The sequence below is a fragment of the Salvelinus namaycush genome, chromosome 37 (assembly GCF_016432855.1).
Source record: "Salvelinus namaycush isolate Seneca chromosome 37, SaNama_1.0, whole genome shotgun sequence".
NCBI classification, from domain to species: domain Eukaryota; kingdom Metazoa; phylum Chordata; class Actinopteri; order Salmoniformes; family Salmonidae; genus Salvelinus; species Salvelinus namaycush.
Window position 1 is genome coordinate 29,028,590 of NC_052343.1, and position 14,525 is coordinate 29,043,114.

The 14,525-nt window shown below is 42.6% G+C and overlaps 1 protein-coding gene across 2 annotated transcripts; it reads left to right on the forward strand.

The window, feature by feature from the left end:
* The first annotated feature begins 3,749 nt into the window (after positions 1–3,749).
* tcaim (T cell activation inhibitor, mitochondrial) lies at positions 3,750–11,345 on the forward strand. Of its 2 annotated transcripts, none has more exons than XM_038977036.1 (11): positions 3,750–3,837; positions 4,314–4,418; positions 4,790–4,922; positions 5,326–5,476; positions 5,714–5,978; positions 6,265–6,387; positions 6,791–6,888; positions 7,054–7,145; positions 7,247–7,479; positions 8,806–8,937; positions 9,076–11,345. In XM_038977036.1, the coding sequence occupies exons 2-11, from the start codon at positions 4,384–4,386 to the stop codon at positions 9,299–9,301; spliced, it is 1,488 nt and encodes a 495-aa protein (XP_038832964.1). In that variant the 5' UTR covers positions 3,750–3,837; positions 4,314–4,383; the 3' UTR covers positions 9,302–11,345. The 2 variants fall into 2 exon arrangements, with proteins under 2 accessions (XP_038832964.1, XP_038832963.1); XM_038977035.1 differs by lacking the exon at positions 3,750–3,837 and adding an exon at positions 3,868–3,959.
* Positions 11,346–14,525: the final 3,180 nt, after the last annotated feature.

Genomic DNA, 14,525 nt, shown 5'->3' on the forward strand with positions numbered 1-14,525 from the left:
GTAGCCATGTTAGCAGTTTATTAAAGTGGTGATACATTCTAACCTAAACTTTAATGTAATTATTTTGCCACTATGGCCTATTTATTGCCTTACCTCCCTAATCTTACTACATCTGCATACACTGTACATAGATTTTCCTTTGTGTTATTGACTGTACGTTTGTTTATGTGTAACTCTGTGTTGTTTTTATCGCACTGCTTTGCTTTATCTTGGCCAAGTTGCAGTTGTAAATGAGAACTTGTTCTCAACTGGCCTACCTGGTTAAATAAAGGTGAAATAAATAAATAAAAATAAACTGAATGGCACTGAATAGGAATGAGTGTTTACTGTAATAATAACTGTAATACTGATGAATAAATAATGATGCTGTTGTTTTTATCTGACTTCCAGATTCTCTCTGGATCAGCCCCTGAGAGCTGTAGGATCCACCCAGGAGGATGCAGGGCCTCAGGAGGGCCTCAGGAGGAACAGCTCTAGCCAGCTCTGACTTCTGGTGGGGCGGGACAGCTGGTGTTGTGAATCAGGCCGCTATAGTGCCAGACACGGCTTCTTCCCAACACCAGGGTCACACCCCACTGTACGCAGCACCGAAGCCCCGGAGCCCAGCCCTTTCCCTCACCGGCAGCAAGGCACAGCAGCAGCACTGTCTGCAGCACCGAAGCCCCGGAGCCCAGCCCTTTCCCTCACCAGCAGCAAGGCACAGCAGCAGATCACAGGAGGACAGATCAAAATGCATGCCGAGACTAGTGGAGGATGTGTCTTTCAAAAACAGACTAGTCGAAGTTAATTAAAAATAAACAAAATATTCCACTGTGTGTCTGGGGCATAAGAGGAACATTTGAGCATGGGTCCGAAGCATAACCACCATTGTTTAATTCTCAATTGTGATTAAAGTAGAGTTGTATTGTATTGACTTGCCCTATGACAGCTTCTGTGTGTATGCACACTAGGACTAGGATTCATCATCAGTGAACTATCAGAGCATAAGACAGTACAACTAGAGAGAGGACAGTGCCTCTCTGAACAAGTGTGATGGGAATAGCATGAAATGAATAATCAATCATAATGAAATGTGTTCCGGTTTATGTAAAAGCATGACAAATGAAAGGCTGGGTATATTGCTTTGTCTGGGATTAAATTGAAAATGGATTTTGATGTTAGTCTCAGTCTTAGTATCAGTACGCTTTGTTAGCATCCCTCTGTGCTGCTTTTATTTCACTTTATATTATATACTTTTATTAAAACTCATCAAAGGACTTTTTATTTGTTATTCGTTACGGAACGAATTGTATTGTGTGGTGGTAGTTTGTGAGTGAAAGTGTTTAAGTACAATTGTGAATTAGTTTTTGCATCATTATTCCAATAATAAAGTAGGATACATGTGAACAATTACAGCTATGTATCTTGTCATTTATATGATTATCTTTGCAAATTATTTGAATATTTTATTGCGTAAAAATATTTCCATTCCGACTGTACGATACATTGGAAGCTAATCGTATAATTCATACACCCATTTCATCATAAAATAAACATACAGTCGTGGCCAAAAGTTTTGAGAATGACACAAATATTCATTTCCACAAAGTTTGCTGCTTCAGTGTCTTTAGATATTTTTGTCAGATGTTACTATGGAATACTGAAGTATAATTACAAGCATTTCATAAGTGTCAAAGGCTTTTATTGACAATTACATGAAGTTGATGCAAAGAGTCAATATTTGCAGTGTTGACCCTTCTTTTTCAAGACCTCTGCAATCCGCCCTGGCATGCTGTCAATTAACTTCTGGGCCACATCCTGACCACATCCTGACTGATGTGCAGCCCATTTTTACATAATCAATGCTTGGAGTTTGTCAGAATTTGTGGGTTTTTGTTTGTCCACCCGCCTCTTGGGGATTGACCACAAGTTCTCAATGGGATGAAGGTCTGGGGAGTTTCCTGGCCATGGACCCAAAATATCGATGTTTTGTTCCCCGAGCCACTTAGTTATCACTTTTGCCTTATGGCAAGGTGCTCTATCATCCTGGAAAAGGCATTGTTCGTCACCAAACTGTTCCTGGGTGGTTGGGAGAAGTTGCTCTCAGAGGATGTGTTGTTACCATTCTTTATTCGTGGCTGTGTTCATAGGCAAAAGTGTGAGTGAGCCCACTCCTTTGGCTGAGAAGCAACCCCACACATGAATGGTCTCAGGATGCTTTACTGTTGGCATGACACAGGACTGATGGTAGCGCTCACCTTGTCTTCTCCGGACAAGCTTTTTTCCGGATGCCCCAAACAATCGTAAAGTTGATTCATCAGAGAAAATGACTTTACCCCAGTCCTCAGCAGTCCAATCCCTGTACCTTTTGCAGAATATCAGTCTGTCCCTGATGTTTTTCCTGGAGAGAAGTGGCTTCTTTGCTGCCCTTCTTGACACCAGGCCATCCTCCAAAAGTCTTCGCCTCACTGTGCGTGCAGATGCACTCACACCTGCCTGCTGCCATTCCTGAGCAAGCTCTGTACTGGTGGTGTCCCGATCCCGCAGCTGAATCAACTTTAGGAGACGGTCCTGGCGCTTGCTGGACTTCTTGGGCGCCCTGAAGCCTTCTTCACAACAATTGAACCGCTCTCCTTGAAGTTCTTAATGATCCGATAAATGGTTGATTTAGGTGCAATCTTACTGGCAGCAATATCCTTGCCTGTGAAGCCCTTAACCATGGCTGACAGAGGACGAACAATGATTCCATGCACCACCCTCCTTTTGAAGCTTCCAGTCTGTTATTCGAACTCAATCAGCATGACAGAGTGATCTCCAGCCTTGTCCTCGTTAATACTCACACCTGTGTCAACGAGAGAATCTGGTCCTTTTGTGGCAGGGCTGAAATGCAGTGGAAATGTTTTTGGGGGATTCAGTTCATTTGCATGGCAAAGAGAGACTTTGCAATTAATTGCAATTCATCTGATCACTCTTCATAACATTCTGGAGTATATGCAAATTGCCATCATACAAACTGAGGCAGCAGACTTTGTGAAAATGTATATTTGTGTAATTCTCAAAAATGTTGGCCACGACTGTAGAATTTAAGTTCCCGTGCAGTAGAATTTCCAAATTCCTCTCCCAAAGACCTGCAAGCATGTCCACTACCGGTCAAAAGTTTTAGAACACCTACTCATTCAAGGGTTTTTCTTAATTTTACTATTTTCTACATTGTAGAATAATAGTGAAGACATCAAAACTATGAAATAACATATATGGCATCATGTACAAAAAGAAACAAAAATGTTTTTTTTTAGCAAAAAACTGTTTCTCAAGCAATATTTTTGCTAGGACTTAGTGGTCTGAGTGGGGAGGGGAAAACCGAAAACTAGCTGTTATTGGCAGAGGTTTGGAACTGTCTTTGTTATTGGTCTATTAACTAATTAACCGCCTGATGATGTCACCATGGAAAGACGAAACTTCACCCATGCAAAACCTGCTGATTAGAAGGTCCTGTGTAGATTGTATTTTCAACCAGCAACTATCAGGAAATAACACTGATCACATTTTATCACTCTTTTACGGTGTTAGTTTCATCTGCTGTTGTTGTACAATATCATACAAAATACAGAAAAAAATGAATTTGGACTGCATTTAGAAGAGATGCAACGATGAGCGAGATATTACTTGTAGTTTTCTAAACTCACCAGCAGAGGTCATTAAACGTCCATATCAGAGCAATCGATGCTTTAGTATAGTAGTGCGATTGCTTTTGTCTGTCTGATTTCTGTGAATGAAGCACTGGCTGACATTGGACTCAAAATCTATGTAAAAAAAATCACTGCCATGCTACCAATTCAGCAATGCAGTCTTTAGAAGGTAATCTGTATTCATTAATTTTGATATATTCTGAGCCAAACACTTATCGACATGTGGCTGGTACAGTCTGAATGTGGTTGCTTATTTTCAGCTCTCAGCTAGCCTGCAAGGAAGCTAGCTAGGTGGGTAAACTAGCTGGACCTGTTTGTTGTTGGGATTGTCTGTTAGTTATAACAGGTCATACGATTTATTGCTCAGTTTTGTGATGGAATAAACTGAAAGAACTTGCAAGTCAGACTATTTGATAGCGTTGTTGTTTGGAGTGTTCTCCAATGTGTCCCATTGGCCTTGCCTTAGGCTAGTCCTGTGAATGCCAGAGATACTGTAAATAAGACCTATATTTTGAGTTTGCCTAACAAACCAAGGCTTAGCTGGCTAGCTACTGCTGTAGTATAAATGCTACTACAATCTTTATTAAGATTTGTCAGTTTGGACCAGTCAGTCAGCTCATAATCTGTAACCTATTTCGTCAACAGGAGAGAATCAACACCTGTGAATGTCACAAGTCATTGATTTGATGGTGTCCAGCTAGAGCCAGCTACAGCTATGTCTGTGACCTCTCTCCTGCGAAGTGCCATGAGGTAAATAACCCACTATAGTACTTACATTATCATATTTACATCATCACCTGCACTCTGAATTGATTTTGGGAAAAGGGCCACTGTTGTTAGTGATGTCATGCATAGTTTCCAAAACTCAGTCCTGGGGCCCCCCTGGGTGCATGTTTTGTTTTTTGCCCAGGCACTACACAGCTGATTCAAACAACCAACTCATCATCAAGCTTTTACCATTTGAATCAGCTGTGTAGTGGTGCGGCAGAAACCAAAACGTGCGGGGGGGGGGGCTGAGTTTGGGAGACCCTGATGTAATGCACAGCAGGCTCCCTTTGGACTTCATAGTGATCATGGTGACAACCCTTTATCCTCACTCTCTGGTCCATGTTGTTTTTCAGAGTGGGGAACAGACATGTTGCAACACATTTGGTCCATCAGAGAGCTCTTTCAGGGGCAGATGCTATCAATGCACTGAGACCTTTCTACTTTGCAGTGCATCCAGACTTCTTTGGCCAGCATCCCAGGGAAAGGGTGAATGATTATGTCCTGTCGTAGGCTAAAAGAGCAATAATGTCAATGTATCATAGAATTATGTCGTAGGGCCATTCCATGGTGACTTAACAATTTCCATTTAACATTTTACAAAAACACATTTACTTGAAGGACAGTGTAGATGCAGCACAAACCGTCATTCTGTTACCAAACTTTGCATCTGCACTGTTACTCAATTAAATTTGTTTTTGTAAAATTTTCAGTGGTAATTGTTAAAAGTAGTCCTTGTGCATAGAGTTGTATGGTTTGTTTAACTTTGCATTCATAGTTTTTTGTTTGACATTTTAAAGTGAAAAATATGAGCCTCAGAATCATTCTGTTATCGTGGAATTGCCAATCAAATCTTTTTTAAATAATAAATTCTTTGTGTAATTCTCTTCAGGAAGTGAATGAGAATTCCCTCAAGAGACTCAATGGTTATTTGGAAAACCTTCAGAAACCGGGAACCCGCTCAGTCCAACCAACAAAGCTCACCTTTTATGTCAGGGAAATAAAGGAGAAGGAAGGCATTCAGAAGGACATCCTTCCTCCTGGTAATGTCCTTTTAGCCTGCTTAAAATGTAGACTACAGTATTGGTGTTTCTTGATCATTTGTTTTTTTCATACCGTTTCCTCTGAGAGGGTGAGTATTATGCCTGGATGCATTCCAAATGACACCCTATGCACCCTGGTTAAATGTAGTACATTATATAGAGAACATGGTGCCATTTGCAATTTGGATTTTTTTTCTGACTGACTACGTTTGTAATACATTTGACTACATTTCCCAGGGTTCCGTTCAGTCAGCTTCACTCTGCAGACCAAGGATGTCCTGACCACCGTAATGGACGTGTTGAAGTCCTGCAGTCTGTCCACAGAGCACATGAAGGGACTCAAGGCCAGCTCAGAGTCACCCAAGAGCCAGCAGCCAGTGGCTGGGCATGGGAACCCTTTCTACAGGCCCATCAAATGGGACAAAAGCTACTACAGCTTCACTGGCTTCAGAGACCCAGAGCAGGAGCTGGAGCAGGCCAAGAAAGTAGAGCCCACACTAAGGTACTGTATAATGACTACCTAGCCAAAGCAAACGGTAGCTTCTTATGTATGTAGAATGACACATTAGACATTAGCATCGCTTTAGCTCGATCACTTTTTAACTGTCAACTCAAATTCACAGATGCATTCCGAAGACGGGTTTAAAAAGAAACAAATGATCTTGCTGTCTTCGTCACTGCCTGTGTACTTGCATTCTTCTAGTTGGCTTATTCCACTGCCCTGAGAGAAGTGACGTGCTCTACAAGCGAGCCATTGGTCTGTCTGAAGAGTTGTCTTTCTACTGCAGCTTGTGGCTGAGAAACCATGAGAAGGAGGCTACGAAGAAGCAGAACGCCAGTGTCCCTCGACGGGAGGAGCTGAAGAGACTCAAGAAGGAATTGTGTCATAAATTTGCCTTGGAAGATATCAGGTAATCATCAACACTCTGAACAACAGCTATTCCATTATGATAGAAGATGAAAACATTGGTGAGTTTCATTAAGTGCACCAACTCCCATGCAGATAGAAAATGGTGCAGAGACACATAGTAAAAACTGAATTGTCACATGCGCCGAATACAACATGACTCTGATGCAAAGTGCTGGCCCTATGAAGTAAAGTGCATAGACCCTTCAGCTTCATAGGGTGCATGTTTGAGTTATGTTTGAGTTTGAGTTCTGCGGTACAACAGAAGGTGGTTAATGTCATTCCAAAGTAACGTATTATCAATGTTCTGGAGACTTTGAGCCTCCTCCTGTTGTTACATCATGACTGGGGATCTCTGCTCCCACTTGAACACCTGATCTGAGGACAATACCTCCTTCCTCCTGCAGGTGGCATCGCAGCTGGGGAGTGACTCACAGATGCTGTCAGCTCCAGAGTCTGAGCCGTCTCTCCCAGCAGAACCCTGAGGCTGTGCTCAACCTGCGAGGTATACACACCTGGAAGAGTCAATAAGGGTCTTTATGTCTTAAGAGTGGGCTTGAATTGTTCTATTCTGTTGACATTTTGAAAGATGTCCTGACTGACAGAGAATGATGAGTGAATTAAAATGATGTATGGTAAATTACTTTATGCATTCCTTATTTTCTTTTAGGACACACTATAATATTCACTGACCAATCAGGGATGAATGCCTCGGGTCATGTGATGCTGGGAACAATGGATGTTCATCACCAATGGACAAAAGTAAGGCACATGTTACATTTCAGATGGAAAAGTTACCAGTCTTTTTTATTTTCCTGTTGCTCATGTTCCGTGTTTGTTTGTGTGTTGTTCATGTGTCCTAGCTGTTTGTGAGTCTCCCCAGCTACCGTAGCCTGCTCCAGCAGACAGAGTGGCTGAAGGAGAGGATCAGCCATGTGTTGGGAGGTATTCAGGTAATTAACATAGAGAGACTGGGACCTGTACAGCCTATAGAGGAACACTGCAGCATCCTCAACACCTTCCATAAGAGACTACTGGCCCGACGCCTAGCCCTGCATCCCAGGAGCCTGCAGGGCCTGGCCATGACCCTGGAGAAGTAAGAGACTCTTCCCTATCCACCCACAGACATGTACCCTACCACAGACATGTACCCTACTGTCTACCATGTACCTGACTGTCTACCATGTACCAGAATGTCTACCAGTGGGCCAAAATACTCTGTTTATGCAGCACATTGCTGTTCAAGGGTGTGATTTTGATGCTACTGTAATACCAGTCTGTAGAGTGGGGGTCCCCAATTACACTGAACAAAAATATAAACGCAACATGCAACAATTTCAATGGTTTTACAGAGTTCATATCAGGAAATCAGTCAATTGAAATAAATGTATTAGGCCCTAATCTATGGATTTCACATGACTGGGCAGGGGCACAGCCAATCAGAATGAGTTTTTCCCCGCAAAAGGGCTTTATTACAGACAAAAATACTCCACAGTTTCATCAGCTGTCCAGGTGGATGGTGCATGTGTGTGAAGATGCCGGATGTGGAGGTCCTGGCCTGGTGTGGTTACACGTGGTCTGCGGTTGTGAGGCCAGTTGGACATACTGCCAAATTCTCTAAAATGACATTAGCAGTTTATGGTAGAGAAATGAACATTCAGTTACCTTGCAACACCTCTGGTGGACATTCCTGCAGTCAGCATGCCAATTGCATGCTCCCTCAACTTGAGACATCTGTTGCATTGTGTTGTGTGACAAAACTGCAAATGTTATTGTCCCCAGCACAAGGTGCACTTGTGTAATGATCATGCTGTTTAATCAGTTTCTTAATATTCCACACCTGTCAGGTGGATGGATTATCTTGGCAAAAGAGAAATGCTTACTAACAGGGATGTAAACAAATGTGTGCACAACATTTTAGAGAAATAAGCTTTTTGTTCATATGGAACATTTTCTGGAATCTTATTTCATCTCCTGAAACATGGGGCCAACACTTTACATGTTGTGTTTGCATTTTTGTTCAGTTTACATTTAGCCGTGAGCCGACTTTTCCTGATTGCCGGGGGGCCGGAACATAGTTATAAATGATTTGGATCCCAAACAGATATAGTATTTGACAAAAGCAGAATCATTTCAAACATTGATTACATTGGGATAGGATCACATAAGCCTCGCTCTAAATGTGTGGGAATACTTGGGAACAGATTTCCTAAATTAAAATCACGTTGAGCAAATTTCTTGGTGATTTTAGTCTTTTATGTCCAACAACAACAATTCCCCAAAACTTTTTTTATTATTTTGCTCAGAGAACTTGGAGGGCCAAATGAAATCACCGGCGGGCTGCCTATAGGGGAACCCTGGTGTAGAGGCATGTGAGAGATTCCCCGGCCACTGATGATGTACCTGTGGTGTTTTGTCCCAGTGACCGCTCCAGCCCCAGCCTGCATGAGATGGGTCACTTCGTCATCCCAGCCACCTGTGAGCCTAGCAGACTACAGACTTTCCTCCAGAGCATGGCCTGGGAGGCCCGACAACGAATCAAACACAGGAACCAGTGAGTGTCTCTGTCAACCGTGTCTTCCTGCCCTCCTACTTCCTACATGTCTGTGTACATTGTTGTATTGATTATCCCTCTGTCTGTGTGTGGCTAGGCGAGCTCTGTGTGTGACCCTGACCTGTGTCCGTCCCCCAGGCTGCAGGCGGAGGAGGAGGAGGTACTGCTCCACTGCCTGGAGGGTCTGGCCCTGAGGAATCTGTCCAAGGAGCCCAGTGTCAGACACAACCAGATGATCCCCTGCTGCAGGCGGTTGCTGGAGGAACGCTCCCCCCTCATGGAGGGCCTCCGGGTGGAGGTCTCCCACTTCTACTCTGTGTTGCAGGACGGGGACTTGTGCATCCCCTGGGACTGGAAGGGCTGAGGGCACAGGGACAGGGGACATGCTGCAGCACGCCTGGTTGAACCAGACTGAATGTTGTGCTCACCATGTCTACCACCAGGCTACACTGCAGCTGCCACACAGAGAAACAAACCAACTGACTCTCACAAGGTCAACCACGTTATCCTTCTACTGGAGAGCACAGATAAACAGACATACTCTTTTCACACTATCGTGCTGAACCAGGGCCCGGTTTCCCAAAGCATCTGAAGGCTGAGTTCATAGTTAGAACCTTTGTAGGAGCATCGTTAGATCTCTGAACTGTTTTCCAAAGCCGTCCTTACTAAAGTTGCACTTCAAAACGCTTGTTATTTACCGCCTGCCTCAGATCACTCCTAGAACAGCTAGTGTTATTTTTCCCTTCCACTAAACATAGAATCAAGATGCTTATCTGTCTCTCTGTGACCGCTGATAACTTCACAACGATGTTGACTACAAATATAAAGTTGCCAATGTCTATGCAATTGTTAGAAACAACCAAAGGATAAAATTATGCTTAAATGAAAACCTATATGACTGCATTCAGATATAAATAGCCTACCTACCTACAGTATAGTCTACATAGGCCTATATTTCAAATAGTTTTATTTATCTATTTGGCTACCGTCTGTAATTTATGCCTCTATATTTCATGATGTGTAAAATCATGATTTAGTGCATTTATTATAGGGTAAGCATTAGAATAAGCGTCTCAATATTTGCAGTCGTACTAGCTGATCCGTCGTCAGTATTGTGGAATAATTATAATTTTAAGGTAAGATATTAATGAAGAAAGCTGATCCGAGAGCAGTGCTCCATTTCTTTCAATCTTGTCAGTATCGACACACTTAGCGAACGTTCTGTCTGCGTGGCGGTACATCTTCGGCCGTTGTAGGAAAGATTAATCGTTAAAACACTCGTAAGCCTAAATTCCATTCCATCGATATCGGGAAACCAGGCCCAGTACTGTGTTGGCTTGCATACGTTCTTTTCATAATGTCCTTTCCAGCACGTTCCAGTAACTATGGTGGATAGGATGGGTAACCAGACTAGCGCAGCTCAGCTTGGCTTAGTAGTGTGAAAAGATTTGGTCAGAGCAGGCTGGTGCAATAGAGTGAGTTTGTATTAACCAACAAGAAGGTATAGTATCTGGAAGTCAGTCAGTGTTCAGGTGTTCAGGAGGGTGTGCGAGTGAAGAAACCAACACAGAGTAATAGTATCAATATTTTCATTAGGGGTGTATGAGGGAAAATAATAAGATGTTTGTTAATGTAGTACAGTAGCGCTTTTTATTGATTGTGTTATTTTAATGAATATGTTGGAGTATTATTTCCGAGACCATCTACGAAGACAACTATAACACTTATTCAAATTTATTACACTTGACTTTAAACTGTACAGAAACACACTTTGCTGTCACAAAAGAAGAGCTAAGAGAAGAAATGGCTCGGTATTACAAACTGTCTCATACGATGATCGGACGGGAGACGTCCTATACTGCTGCAGTGTTTAAACTCTCCACTAGATGGAGTGCTCTCACTAAACTCAGTATGGGGTTCATTGGTTTTTGTAATGATGTAAATTCTTCTGAGTGAGATTTGATGTTCTGGTGTTTCTCAGAGTAGGAGTGTGGATTTAGGATCAGTTTGACCTTTTAGATCACAATAAAAAAACATTACATGGACAGGGGAGACCTGATTTTTAGATCCGATGTTTGATACGTAGAACCTATGGTCAGTGGTCTACTGTAGGTTGACCTCGACTGAAATGGACAACTGCTACTGGAAGAAGAGCTATAGTACTGGAAGTGGATCCCACCGCATTGATGCAGCTCTCGGGCGACGGGACAGTCAAATGGAATGGAGACTTTATACTGCAAGATCAAGTAATACTAACTGTATTTTGCATCAGTTACCTGACTAGCTAGAATACTGTTGAGACAACTGGGAACAATAATGCTTAATATGTTTGTTTTTACCTCTTGTTAAATTTAACACAACCAATACCACAGAATAAAGACCTGATCAAATAAAGTGAGTGATTTCAAGCGTTGGGAGAAGATGGATAATTTATTTCATCTAATATAATTTAGAGATGCTAAATGACGAATGTAAAATGTGTATGACTATTGCTAGATTAACACTATTTTCAACATTCTTGTTTGTTTGCCATTGTCCTTCACAAAGTGTGTTGTAACTTGTTGCAGAGCTGACTGACTCCATCCCAAATCAGCTCTGTGCTGAACGGTTGTCAAAAGCCAATTTGATCCAAACACACCCATACATAAACTCTACATGAACATGTGGATGTCTCTCTCACTCTCCCAGAGTGATAAATGTGTGTTGAATTAGACAATATGAAGTCCCTTCCTCCTCTGTACACTGAGCCAGAACTATATAGATAGATAATGTGTTCTTTATTTAAATCAGTGGTCAGAACAGCCTCTTCAAAGAAACAACAGATCATAGATCCACCATCACCTGTCTTCCTGTCAGTCTGACTGTCCAGCTCCTAGATTCAGGGCCCGTAAAAAGTAGTGCACTAGGGAATAGGGTGCCATTTGGGATGGACCCTGAGGCAGGGTGGGATGGATATTAGCAGAGTAATTCCTAGCTTTTTAGGAGACATTAATAGACAGGGGAGGTTGTGTCCTGCCTGGCATGGGGTTGGCCTTCTAGCAGTGCTAGTGTTAGTCATCCTGCCTCTTCATTGTGCAGGATATGGGTTTGGTTGGTTTATGGCAAGCTGATCCTGATCGGCCACTTCCTCCTAGTTAGAGAGGAACTCCCTCTGAGTTTGAGTGTTGCCATAAAGCCATGGAGGTCATGACGCTAAATCATACTGTTTTGAAACAGGAAAGCCTTTAATGATTTATACCTGAGCTCCCGCTGTTGTTGCCATACCTCCCCTGATCTAATGTAGTCAGGGTACCAGTCTTTAGAACTAACATTCCACACCTTCACACTCTTGTCTTTGGCAAATGACAGGAGTGGCAAGGAGTCGAATGTTATAACTGAACAGAGACAGCAACCAGGCGCTCTAACGCACTGTTCCATACTGCTCCTGCTCTAATGCGTTTTCACAGACGTGGGAGGGGAGCGTTCACTATCAATTACCCCATTTGATCATGACAAGAGGCGGCGACCTGACCAGCGTTTGGCCCTCTTGTGACTGTGGTAAAGGTTTTAATCAAGTGCAATACAGTTGGCCATTATTCTGTAAAATAACAAGGGCCATCAATATCTTCAATGTCAAATGAAAAGTAATGGGAAGACAAACATGCTACCTTTCCTGTTATTTAGGTTGCTGGGAAACTAACTTGAATGTCCCTGGCTACTTCAAAGTAGATCATATTTTTTGTTCTGAACTGAATGTTTCTGATCACTCAACTCTCTTTCCCAGCGTCATCTTGCTTCCTTTTGTAACCAGAAAATACATCCTGGCATTATGATCATAACATTCAGTTCAGAACCAGAAATATGATCTACTTTGAAGTAGCCAGGGACATTCAAGTTATTTTCCCAGCAACCTAAATAACAGGAAAGGTAGCATTTTTATCCACCCGTGACTTTTGATTTGACATTCAGATATTGATTGGGGCTTGAAAGAGTATTACTGGTGTTCATGTGATTCCCATGTTTTATGTCTCCCAGTCTTTCACAGATTTTATTTACAAGTTTAATATGACTCAGGGAAGGGAGACATCCATGTTAGAAGTCGACACCGTGTCTACCCCGTCCATCAACACAAGTGCGGTGGAACTGTCCTCTTGGTCTAATGGTTAAGATTGGTTGGTTGGTTCCTCCCGTGGGAGACTCGGGTTCAGATCTCGGCTGGTTAGACGGACAACCAAGTTGTCTTTGGCCATTTCCAACACTGACGCTTCTTGACTCTTTCTTTTCATAGTGCCCCAGTCCTAGTAGCCTACATACACTCTTGGGTTTTTCCTCTGAGCAGGATTGGGCGGGGCCAGCTCCTTATCCAGGACTGGATAATGGGGTCAGAGCTCTGTCACTCAGGCGGGAATCCCACTGCTTATTTTGGACTGCTAACATGTAAAGGATAAACCTCACTGGGGTTCTCCTGTCCTGGCCTCTGTGTGTGTGTGTGTGTGTGTGTGTGTGTGTGTGTGTGTGTGTGTGTGTGTGTGTGTGTGTGTGTGTGTGTGTGTGTGTGTGTGTGTGTGTGTGTGTGTGTGTGTGTGTGTGTGTGTGAGTGAGTGAGTGAGTGAGTGAGTGAGTGAGTGAGTGAGTGAGTGAGTGAGTGAGTGAGTGAGTGAGTGAGTGAGTGAGTGAGAGAGAGAGAGAGAGAGATATTCCTGGAGACTGAACCGAAAGCACAACATCAATGGCATGGCATTCACAGAGGCATTCACAGAGGCATGCATGAGTAAGCATTGCTTGTCAGTCTGAGACAGGACGAATGGATACGATCATGATCAGTCATTTATTTGTTCATATTCAAAGTGGACATTATAGTTGTTTAAATAAAACGTTAACATTAGGCTACTTACTGCAGTTTAAATACAAATTATTTAGTTTTTAGTTGTTTTAAATACACAAGCCAGAGAGAACGTTTGATTTAGTTTGCCTGGTACCATGGAACCAATGGAATAGTCTCAAAAGTGTCAAATTAAATTAAAGCCACAGTCTATAATTTTTTCCACGAAATGTAAATATTGAAATAACTCCCTTGTTTTTGCACAACTGGTGTTTGAGGTCTACGCCACGACATATTGCATACTATATTGTAACATTTCCAATTCAAATGTTACTGTTAAAATGGCATCAATAGGGCGACGCTAGTATGTAACTGCCCAGCCCCGCTGTCCAACAAAGTCCTGGAGTCACCTTCCGTGTGATGAAACGGAAGTATGCTCACGGCTGTAGGATTAGAGACATTCAGGGCATTTTCGACAAACTCACCTCTTGCACTTTACATGGCACATAATACACATATATGGTAAAACCTACGTTGTACCTCTTGATATTTTGCGCGTGAACAAGGACACGGGCGCAAATGAACACATTCCATGGAACGCTTCATTGCACGGAACGAATGGATTAATTCTGCGCTGGCGGATGGTCAAGGGAAGCCAGTGGAAAACGCTGTACATTTGATCTCAAGAAAGTGCAGCCTTTTATTAAAGCACAACGAATGCATCGCAGAGAGCATTTCGTTCAGAGAAGGTATCATAGAGTAGCAAATCCTTTTTGGGAGACTGTTC

What these genes read in the sequence shown, in the direction of transcription:
- tcaim (XM_038977036.1), top strand. Translation starts at nt 4,384, where the DNA reads ATGTCTGTGACCTCTCTCCTGCGAAGTGCCATGAG. An exon ending in GCCAGCATCCCAGGGAAAGG is followed by an intron (nt 4,923 to 5,325) that starts GTGAATGATTAT and finishes AATTCTCTTCAG; the next exon opens with GAAGTGAATGAGAATTCCCT. An exon ending in AAAGTAGAGCCCACACTAAG is followed by an intron (nt 5,979 to 6,264) that starts GTACTGTATAAT and finishes TTTCTACTGCAG; the next exon opens with CTTGTGGCTGAGAAACCATG.